The 12,527-nt window shown below is 30.2% G+C and overlaps 1 protein-coding gene across 14 annotated transcripts in view; it reads right to left on the bottom strand.

The window, feature by feature from the left end:
• Camkii (Calcium/calmodulin-dependent protein kinase II) overlaps positions 1–12,496 on the bottom strand; it is a 70,935-nt gene extending 58,439 nt beyond the window's left edge. For all 14 annotated transcript variants that reach the window (XM_070302809.1, XM_070302810.1, XM_070302814.1 and 11 more), the window contains exons 1-2: positions 12,387–12,496; positions 2,388–2,482 (exon numbers count right to left, since the gene is read on the bottom strand). In XM_070302809.1, coding sequence (XP_070158910.1) covers positions 2,388–2,482; positions 12,387–12,451 — 160 coding nt within the window. In that variant the 5' untranslated portion in view covers positions 12,452–12,496. The remainder of the gene's footprint in view (positions 1–2,387; positions 2,483–12,386) is intronic.
• Between the last annotated feature and the right edge of the window lie 31 nt (positions 12,497–12,527).

Below are 12,527 nucleotides of genomic sequence, written 5' to 3'. Positions count from 1 at the left end.
TTCTATCGGAAAGAGAAATACCAGGACGCGTCCTTCGAATGCTCGCATAAGCGCCTTATCGTCGGAAGGTTGATCTTTTCCGTCGTAAAGTCGATCCTTGGGAAGCGTTCATCCGATGTTACACGCTTCTCATCCGATGAAGCACGAATGTCACGGAAGCGTCAGTAATAAAAATTGCCGTTCGTCGCGCTCGTTAATGCAAGATCCCGATACGGCCGTGCCGTTGCGGAGAAAGCGCGATGCCATCCTTGATTAGTCATGCATGATAAAACTATCAGGAATAATAATATATTATTTTCTTCACGGCAATAAAGATATCTCATTTTATTTACGATTTTCTTCACAGACATATGCTTGTTCGTTCCGATTCAAAATATGTTCGCGCAAAAAATATTTTTTTATATAAATTCTTATATACGCCAAATTCTCTCGTAAAAAAATAAAATATTTCGAAAAAATTTTAAATATATATATATATATAAGCTTTATCGCAAATGGTATTTGTGAAAGTCAGTAATTTTAATAGATAATAATATTGCAAACGAGATCGTGGTTCCGTTAATCATTATATATTTTATATTAATTGTACTTTTTTAATCAGCTGGCATTCTTTCTGTATTCAATCGCTAGTGCATCAATTTGCATAGGCAAATCAAGCATCTATTGTTAGCTACGAGAATGAAGCATTGCGTAATAAAAGATAAATAAAAAAAAATGCAAAAGCAACCTTTTCTATCACGTAGAATTACACCTGGATAATTTGAAAAGCTAAAGAAGAACTGCATAACGTATGCCATAACGTGCGCCACGATGAAAAAAAGGAGCAAAAATACCATTTCTCAATGAAAGTACAAAGATCAAGATTACATATATGTCCCACGCGCCTGCGCAGTCTCAGAACCGAGAATAACGGGGAATCATAATAAAATAAGCAATCAAGAGAAAATCGAAGAATTTTCCCTACTCCTAATAATCGACTTGCATGGTTCACTTATTTACACTTCTCCCCCATTCTATCTAGGACACGAGATTTATTTGTTGCCCGTACGCGCCATATTGCAGAGGCTGCGGTCTCCATTAGGTCGAAAGGTCACTGGAGCAAGGTCGTAATCAGAATTGAATCACACAAGTGAACGGTTCGTAATCGAGAGGGCGAAAGAGAGTAAAAAAAAAAAGAGAGAGAGAGAGAGAACAAGATAGACAGGAAGAGAAATGCAGGTGGAAAAAAAAGTAAAATGAAATATAGAAAAAAAATTCCTCTTTTATTCATTTTTTATTTTACCTTGTCCAACGGTCCGGAGTGTTCTATACAGTACGCTATTTCAAGGTTTCGCTGTTATTTCTATCTTACTATGCTAAGAATTATCTATCAAGAGATTAATATCTTTTTTTCAAAAATCTCGAAAAAATTCTCAACGTTTTCTTTATTTCGTCTGGCGCAGCGTAGTCAAAGGATAGATTTATCTCATCGTATTATAGCCGCAGAAAATAGCTATAAATTGAATGAGAGAAAAAGAAAGCGAGGAACGGAAACAAATGTGACGCCAGCTTCGCGGCAGGAAATTATGCAATTTCGAGTAATTGCGAATTACGGGTCGTTCAGCAAAAGGCGAAGATGAGATGCACTCTTTTTTCGTCGTTGATATTGCACGCATGCACGCGCGCACACACACACGAGATGTAAAGTGGACTCAATCTCCGCCATTTGACATAAAACAATGCCTCTTAAGCTATAATTAATTTTTATCTAGTAACATTGATTGGATAGCTAAATTATATTACGCTAACTTTTAATTATTTTCCTATAATAGATTATCTTTAAACTTATTTTATAAAGCTACTTTTCCCTCTATATTTTCTATGATCTTATTGTCTTGCCTTGCCCTTACAATTTTCTTCATTCGATTAATTCCTTTTTCTTCTTCCCCAAAATCATTGATTCGTTTTCATATTATCCTATTCATTCTCATATATCCTATCTACGATATAATTTGTTATTAAATGTTCTAAAGTTTTGACTTCTCCCTGACATATCCTGCACATACTCTTTTTCCGTTCGCCAAAATTTATTGCAGAGTTTATTATACATCTGAAATTTATTGCAGAGTTTTGTTATATGTCTGAATCTCGCAATCATTTTTTGAAAATCTTCCTGATCTTGTTTTCTTAAATATTCTAAAGTTCCTATCGTATATAACTTTTGATACATATATAATAAAGAAAATGAAAAAATTAAAACAAGAAAAGATTGTTAAAATCCGGTATAACTTATTGTCGAAACAATATTTATTGAATAATAATATGACAAATTGAAACTAATGCGAATGCTCGAATATTCAATCCGATTAAGATTCAATTGACATTCTTGACACTTGACTATTACTTACCTCTATTCGAGAGCTTTTTAGTGTTTATGATTTTTGCAGCAAACTCATGACCGGTGCTCTTTTGCACGCATCGTCGAACCACAGAGAAGGCACCTCTGAAACAATCATTAAGATGAACATTTATTATTGTGTTAAAATATTGTTGATTATTATTTTAAAGGATGCTCAGTGGCATACGATTCAAATATTAAATATATATAACAGATAAGTTATTTCTTAGCATTATTTATTTTTCTTGAAACAAAACTGCTACAACAAGCTATGAAATATCTGAAAATAGAAAAAGTTGAAGAGCTTGGATGCAATTATTAACAGTATTAGTTCAATTACAAATATTTAAGCTATATTTAACGAAGTGTATTCGACAAGAAGAGACATTGAAACATTAATTTTTTAAACTATTTACGGAGAAAGCATGACGAAAACGTTCTTTGAAACGTTCCCAAAAACATTTTTCTTAAAGTTTCAAATATTATGAAAATATAATAAATTTTGAGCAACTATCTTCATTATACCATGTTGAATTAAATTCAATAATTGTCAGTTATAATTAATTATATTTATACCGAGAAATATTTTATGTTTATAACAGCATCACTATGTAAAATTTTACTGTGAGTGAAACTGGTAATCCAATTAACTTGACTCGGGGAAAATGAAAGACACTGGAAGACAATCGAAGAGTAGGATGACTTTCGTAGAGACATAGAAAAGGGTGGCTAAAGATACAGAAAAAATTACCGAAAAGATACAAGTAGTGAATGCAATATGCGATTAGACAGAACAAGAAAGAAAGAACAATAGAAGAGATGGTAATGAGGAGATAAGGAGAGGTGTAGCGTTAGATGTAAGAGAAATAGAGACAGTAAAAGAGGGATTATAGTGACTAAAAGAATAAGAATAGGAAAGGAAGGTTAAGAATAGTAGTATTGTATGTGAGGGAAGATTTAAAAAGAAAATTAGAAAAAATAAAGAAATGGCGAGATGAGATGGAGAGGGGGTAAAAGTAATAATAGGGAAGATTTTAATGTCGGAACAAAAAATTAATTAGAAAAAACACGGTTGACAAAGCAATGGTTACATTTGCAATTTGAAACTACAATATAAGTATAAAGTCTTTTCCTCGAAATTCATAATCGTGTAGAATTTATATCCGTCTCTAACTATCCAAGAATTAAATCTTTACGATTTCTGTCTTCCATCCACCCCTCACGTAACACTCTGGTTACCTATATATGGAAAACCGCATGCACGGCGCCGAGGAAATCTTGGCCTGTTAAAATTTCATCAACGCCGTTGATCAAGGCTGCAAATCAATGACTACAGATTGCTTGTTAAACGGACATCCGTTGAGAGATCTAAATTCCCTCCATCGCTGAGCGACGTTCGCAAAACCAGAATATCTTCTTTAAAAAAGTTTACAAAATATTCCCCCTTTTCAAACAAATTGTTGTGCAAAAAAAATGTTATTTTGAAAGAACAAAGATGTAAAAGTTTAATTTTTCCTTTATCCGTCGAACAGAGTATAATGTTTAGTGTGTCTAATAAAAAATAAAAAAGTAATCAAATTAATTTAACGAAGAATTAAGCGGATGTGCGTGCATATGTTTATCTATCGGTCGTCATTACAAGGCAAAATTCGAGAAAAGATTTGGCACCATTGTAAAATAGCTTCAATCAATATATAACGATTGCTTTTTTTTTTGTATTCTATGAAAATGATAAGAGAAAAAAAAATTCTTTTTTTTTAAATATATTTTTTCAGAAAATAACATATATATATGTATATATCAATTATATAATATACTATGCACAAAATTCAGCAGACATATTAGTATTTATATAAATGTATAAAACCTTTCATAAATTTTTATTTTCATTTTTACCGTAGGAAAATATTATATTCTACAATATTAATATTCTAGTACAAACAATTCTTATTAAATTATATATTTATCTTTATAATTTTTTATATAATAATTATTTGGGATTATTATTTTTTATATTTAATTACGAATATATATGAAATTGATTGCATACATAAATCCGGTTATCAAGAGACACGATAGTATCTAGCGTCAAGTCACGTGCAACGATAGCCAGGCTGAGTATCTACCATATATGTATATGCGCGAACCACCTAGTTTAAAATATCTTAGATTATCGGATTTCAATAATGGTTGAGCCGATCGAATTCTTAGTAGGCTTAGTTGATAGCTTGGACTTCAATTATATAAGAGAAGTGTCTTTATTTTTTATGTCCGTGCCCTACATATGAACAGATTATATGATATAAAAAAATTGCAATTTCTTAGGCATCCTATACATAAAAATATTGAAATTGAATTATATAAAAAATCAATATTAATTTATTGATAATTTATTTTGATACAATAGTTAAGTGGATTACAGTGTATCTCGTATATATAATAAATATTATCGATTTTCGTTCCATTAACTTATCACATTTCTTGCCTATCTTGTCTTTCTTGTTGGTATTGCGTGTTCGTTAAGAACCGCTTTTACAAAGATAATATTTTCAGCCAAAATGACGAATGCTTAACTCTTCTTTAATTTTTATATATTTTTTATATTTAATTTTTATTTTAAAGCCGCATTATTTTGTGTCGATCAGTCAATATATGCAACGGGTGCAATAATAGAAAATGGCGAATGCTTGCGATACTTTTGTATAGAGTTCCATGGTATTCAACATTCTTATCGTTCTCCTCGCCTGCGGTGGGAGAAAAAATAAAGTCATGGCAAAAAAATAAAGTTTACATCTTTTATGCCGTTTTCTCTAACGTGAGAGAGATGCATCTAAAAATGCAATTTCAAAGAAACTCACCGCAATTCGTTTCACTCTAATTTTATAATAAAATTTTGAGAACTTATAGAAGCAAAAATTTATAATTTATAAAAGTCAGCTTTAGATATTCTGTTTTTTTTTTCTTTTCCTAAGATCCAAATCTAAGAAATAAAACTATTTATTGAAATTACATACTATTTAAAAAAAAAAAATTAACCATTATCTTTTATAGAAAAATAGTTCTCGTTTAAATCTTACCAATGCATAATTTAAATTTTTCTACATTAGAGAATGCAAGGTTTTTTTAAATCCTTTTACTTTAAGCATTCCGAGAATGATAATTGTAGATTTAATCTTATAACTGCAAGATAATATTATATTAAATAATATTTTATTAAATTTAAACATCCCCAGACGTACATTGATAGAATCGTTTTTTCTCGATAATATTCCGATTGCTCGGAACATTTTATGGACTATCTTTGACATCCGATGCAATGAATTTCTAAGCTGATTGACAACCATCGAGATGACGATATTCCGTCAATCTGATAAAAGTAGGATTTGATGACAAACGGAAATGCATTTTATTCGATCGCCAGTGATTTGGTATCTTTACGTTCAAACTTTTTTTCCGACGATTTTTACCATATCTGGATTATATGAGTTTGAAGTGGGACAATTATGATTTTTAAATAAATAGAAGAATGCAATAATTTTTTAATAATAAAATCAATAATCACACGCAGCCTTTTTTATAATTTTTCGATTACTATCAACATAAATATTCGTAAGATTTTTCCAATCGCTGTTTGATTTTTCCAAGATTCTTCATTAACATATTTTATATTTATTTCATTACGGTTTAAAAATATATAATAGCGCATTAATATCGATGGGGAGAATATCTCTCGATCCACAAATATAGGCATATGTAACACTAGTGAGAACAAAATGCATATCGATATTTGACATTACTTAAGTAATTGACATTACTTAAGATCCCTTTCGAGCGTTCGTTTCGTTGAATGTTTTTTTCTGTCTAAGAGTAAATAAGAAAAATAAAAAATAGTAACAGAAATGAAAAATATAAGAAACTCATTATTGATAAAAGGACTGAACGTCGACAAGGTTGATTGGCCGGTTCAGGCAACAAGTGACAACGGCTTTAACCGGTCGATACTTTGGGTTCCACGGTGGAGTACAGGCAAAGGATGCAACACAACAACATCACAGCTCTAATATATTCATCCACCCATCCATCTCCACTTACATACACAACACTAACAAGCCGTCGACATCGACTCATCATGTTTTATGCATTCTAATTTCAAATTGGTAATTCTTTTCCGATCATATTTATTAATATAAATCTATTTGCGTTATAATTTACATAGAATAATAATAGAAAAGGGAGGAAAGTATCTGACGAGGCCAATGCCTTACGCGAAAAAAATACATAAGGTCTTTCAAAGGCTCAATGTTATTTCTGTTCGGTTTGGACTGAGCTCTCGACGAAGATGAAGCAAGTAGTTCTTCAAAGAATATTTCATAGCACGTTTAATTACAATAAATAGTAGCTTAATGAAGTTTATTAATAAATTCTCAATTCTATACGATCCACATGTAGCATTAAATATCCGGGAAAAATGATATAATATGGCCAGATATAAATATGCATAATTGGAATTATGAATAGATCTATAATGTAACATATGTAATTTTATATGATCATATAAACTTACATGTGTTATCGGATCTTTTCGTAACTATTTTGAGAGAAACGATGTAATACGCCCCGTGTTTGCTTAAATCAATATAAAATGTCCATATGATGAAGATTTTATTAGAAGTTGAAGCTTATAAAAATTTACTGATATTACAATTAATAATTGCATCAATTTTTAATTAATTAAATGATTATAATTATAAGATCAAATTTTTCAAAATACTGAAAAGGGCGTTTTTCCCTCGGATCCCCGGTAAAAAATATCTCACATAATTATAATTAACAAAAATAATTTCTTTTTTAATTTTAAAGATAAAACATAAAAATTCATATTTTAAATTAATAAAAATATTAATTAAATATTTACAAAGATTGTATTTTTTCTATTGTATTTCTTAAAAAAAAAAAAAAAGAGAGAGAGAGAGAGAGAGACACCCATTTGTAGTGCCTTGATCTTTGCTATTGTTTTTAACAATGCCTCTTTGCTCTATTCCGCCCTTATAGGTTTTCTTATTATATGCTTTACCTATAGTTTGCCAGAAAAAATGATAAAAAATGTTTTTTTAGGTAGTATTTAGGGGGGGGGGAAGGGGCAAGTATCACATAGCACGCAATTAACGACTTCATTGCTTTCGCAAGGTGTCGCTCAAGAATAGCCGAGAAAGATAGGCGAGAGAAAATTCGAAGAAATATAGAAGACGTCTATCGTCTCTCATTTTCTCTTCTCCGAGCGGTAAATGAACCTTGGCACTTCTCACGCATACATATATACCAAAGTGCCATTATTTTTAGATTGCACGCTTCCACTTGTCACTCGCTTCTAAAGCAGCGGCAAAGCCAAATTATCTTTCGGGAATCTCAACAATGCCCTAGCGATACCAAATTGTTAAAGCTGGTGATACCATAAAATCCATTATTTATCATATTAATAGCATTTTCGAAAATTTTTATTTTATTTAAATTCTATGAGCTATAAAATTTACAGCGTGAACGTATTTTTCATTTTCTTTTAGCGTACGGAAAAAAATGATGAGTTATACGAATATATAAAATAGAAAATAGATATAAGAGAAAGAGAGAGAGAGAGAGAGAGAAGAGGCTAATTGCTAAATATCATCTTTTTAATGAAATTGGCTTTTCAATAAATTCGCTTTGTTTTATCTTATCATTTTATGTATTAAATGTTAAGATATAAAAATATTAATTGCAGTATCCGCATTTTTGAATTAAAAAAATTCTAAATTATTAAAATAATTATACAAAATAAAAAAAATAATCTAATAATTATATTTCAGTATTTTAAGAAAATGTGTAAAGTGTTGAAATATAATTATCTAAAATAAAATTGAGTAATTGTGTAACATTTTGCAAAATTAATATTATATTTAATAATTACTTTTACCGTGCAATTATATATATAGAAAAAATAAATACAGAAAATGCAAAAAGTGCGACAAAATATACAATTATCTTTTTCTTTTGTTATAGCACAAAACGTTACATAAACACACAACATGGAGTCTTAGAAACCTATAAAGAACTGCCAGTATCTACTTCACTAAAGCATTAAGGCTGGCTAATGATACGTATATATTGATAATTGGAACTTAATTTTTTTTTCTAATCTCGATCTTCTTTCTCCTTCTCCCCTTTTCATATAGCAAAAAACAAAAATTTTATCTAGATTTGGAAGATCCATGCTGTGTGTTCTAGAGCAAAATGTAAAAAAAATGTAATACAAAAAATTTGGCTATATCAATTGAAGATAACATTATAAAGGATATAATAAAAATTTATTATTAATGACAAAGTATTTTATTAATTAAAATCAAGCAGAATACGTGAAAATTGTAGGCTATATTTAATCATATTATATAACAGTCAAATATGTCTTGACTGTCATAATAAAAAAAAGTTATTGATGTATAGTAACATATTTTTTTATAATTTAAAATATTAATGAAAATAAAATATGAAAATAATTGCATAGACGCGCCAGGTTCTTTGGCATTTTCTAAATTTTTAATTAGCACTATTATTTTTATCAGTATACATATGATCTTATTACATCTTTAAAAATGTTATATTGAAAAAATTATCTATTTTTTAATGGATACAATCTTACTGAAAAAATTTTAAGTTAGGCTGGAGTTGATGACAATATCGTTGATGGCATATATTGTCACCTTAGCTGTGTTTCACCCTCATCATATATACTTTTATGCGCAAAAGATTAAAAAATACCGTTTTTCTTCTTTTTGTTCGAGTACTGATTTTTCACGGCGAGGCATGACACAATTATTTGTTATCAGCTGATCTAGTCAAATCGTGCAAAAAAGTTTGAGATTATTAGATGTTATACAAAATTTATAAAAAAAATGCACGATTATTTTATCGAGCAATAAATAAATTGAAAATTTTGAATAAATAAACACACATAAGCAAACGAAAAGGATGGTTATTTAATAATAATTAATAAAACAAATATTTATAATTTTAATTATTATTATTATCTCAATTATTCTCTCAAAATAATATAAAATTGAAACAACTATATTTCAGCGTTTCTATTTTCCAAACTATATATGTTTCTTTTAAACACAATTAAATTAAATTAAAAATATATATCAACATTGAATATTTATAAAAAAAATTTTTTTTTAATTTTTGTTTCTGAAAACTTAAAAAGGTCATGTAAATTTTATACCGTTACTGAAGCTCTGCTTGGCAAAAATATGAGAGAAATATTAATTAAACTTTCGCTTTTTTAAATTACTCAATAAAAACTGCCGATCTTCAAAATTATAAAAATACCAATCTTTTGAAAAAAATATACGGATATATTATTTATTGGATATGTTCTAGAGTTTACTATATCTGACGATGCATCATCTCACGATGTTGTGCAAAAAAAAATTGCAAGTTAAATCCTAATTATCTACGAATATTATAAATCATTATTACATTATAAATAATGCATCTGCAAAAATTACATTTTGCATAGAGGAATATTATAGTCATTTTAAATAATTAATATGAATATAGAAATTTTTAATTTTGCAATACAGAAATAATATTCGATCAGTTTGGCATATTTTATATATGTTGTATTATCGCAAATGGTGTGGATATATACATACCACTGCACTTTTGCAATTTTGTTATTTGGCAGAGAAAAAAAGATATTTTTTGTATTATGTAATATACAATATGTTTAAGTATAAAGAATATTTCTATATGTAATATATAATTATGGAACGTGTAATATAATGTGATTTAGAAATATTAATTATGGGTATTAAAAGCTAGAATGCATAATATTTAAAAATTCTAAGTTTCTGTTTGTTATATAAAATAAAAATTCCTAATTTGTCTTTAAAGACGCTAACTCGAAGTATCACCGCGATTTCGCAATGGCCAAATATTTCAAGCGAATTTTATCATCTACTTCATCTATTACTATCACATAAAAGAAAATTTACGTGCTAAGATAATTTTTATTGTACACAAAAGGTAGTGAGGTTGAAAGAGCTAATGCAATAAAGTAAGGCTAGAATAGCTTATCGCTTTCTTGCAAAAAAATACAAGCGAGGTACAAAGTACTATGTTCTAATAAAAAGGAACATGAGAGAGTATTCATGAAATAGACACACATTATTTCGAAATGCGACTTATTGTTAGATCTATATTCACAGTCTGTCTTATAATCAAAATCGGTCTTAAATATGGTCTTAAGATTCCATCCAGTCAATTAAATATAGTATTCTAATACAATATCCATGTAGTATCTTAAAATCGTACTTAAAGAAAGATGATCTTGAATATATAAGAATAAACTATAAATATGTGTGTTAGAAAAATAATCAAGTTATCTGTCAAATATCCATTCAATTCTCTATACAGAAAGCGTAAAATGGATACAAACTGCAGAGATGTTATCACGTATGTATCCGAGTATCGATTTTTTAAGGACTCGTTACTTCTACCGTATCTTGTCATGCTGGCGTGAAATGTACGGGGAAACAACTTCAATGGTCGAAATTTATAAAGGAAAACATTTATGCAGATGAATCGTTATAAAATTATTATTATTAAAATTATTATTTTCTAAGAGATTTATATAAATATAAAATTATACAAATAAAAAGATTATGCATGTCTATAAAATAATATATGTTAGAAAATATAAATCTCTCAATAAAAATATTTTTTAGCAATAAAAAATACACACCCACACACACGCGCGCGCATATATATATATACGTACACATATCTGTTATTAATTATATAATGCGTTAATACCTATTAATTTTTATTACTAACTTAATACTAATATAATTTATACATTTGATAATTTATTACGCATTGTAAATAGCGTAAACTTTTTCGATTAACACTTTATATAATAACGGTGGGAAAGGATCTAGTAACATTTAAGAATAACAGTATGCAAGACTGCAACCACCTGCGGTCGTTCATGTTACGACAGAAGATGGCAAAGAGGGATGGCAAGTGAAGGGGAAAAAGAGAACGAGGAGAATAAAACAAGCAAAGGGATACATTGATAGGCGAAAGAAGAAAAAAGAAGAAAGAAGGACGAGGAAAACGGAAATGGATATAGATAAGAAGATGGCGAAAGGACGGAGAGAGAAGAGGGTAGTAAAGAGGGTAGTAACGCGAAGGTAAAAGGCGGCGTGACGATATAATATCGATTCGGTAACAAATCCATATGATGCTAGTGCCTGCTATCTGTCCTACAACGCGGAGTCAACGTGCGTCGCGAAAAGGCGGCGGAAAATAACAGACGCCCTGACGCTTTATATATAGAGACTGAGCCACGAACAGACGGCCCGTAGCGCTTAAATATAGACAAAATGCAACGCGGAGTGTCTTCCATGTACAAGTGAGAAAGATAGAAAAAGCAGAGAGCAACTCATATATTCGCACGATGTGAGAGCTAGACGGAAGACGCGCACACGGAAGAGAAGTGAAAAATGAGAAGAAATAAAGATAAGAGAATGGACGGGAGAATGTGAAAGATAACGGGTACAGACGGAGAAGGGAAGAAAAAGGCGGAAAAAGACTTCGCAGGGAACCATTATGGCCGATCACACAATATCATCTGCTATGGATTTAATTCACGAAATACGATGATCGCAACAGCTTTTATGTATGATACGTGCTTGCGCGTGCGAAAAATATGCGAACACGCCATCATTCAGTGGGGAAAAAAAATGCTTCGATCGCAAACGCCAGCATGGACGAATCGCAGAGCTCTATCTTCTTCATTGCCGTGAAGAGATAGCTCTTTATTAGGGAGATAGGAGAGAAATTGATGAGGTGATAGAAATATGTTGGTAGTAAAGACGGAGAATATGAATGCAGGCATGCGTAAGCGAAGTAAAAGTATTTCACTTATTTGCTCCGACATGCGAATAAATGCAAAAATTTCGGTACTCACTTGCCCAATTCCTCCTTCAAATCGTAGTTGTCACTGAATCGCGTGCAAGCCGCTGGCACGGCCATACCGAGGCTATTCACGATTATTTAATCGTATCACGGGACTCGAAAACTTAAGTACTCTGCGTTGATACCACTGCTT

This window comes from Polyergus mexicanus, unplaced genomic scaffold (assembly GCF_030449975.1).
Source record: "Polyergus mexicanus isolate NDT 795.1 unplaced genomic scaffold, iyPolMexi1.0 SCAF_10, whole genome shotgun sequence".
NCBI lineage: Eukaryota > Metazoa > Arthropoda > Insecta > Hymenoptera > Formicidae > Polyergus > Polyergus mexicanus.
This window is presented reverse-complemented; position numbering and strand designations above follow the sequence as displayed.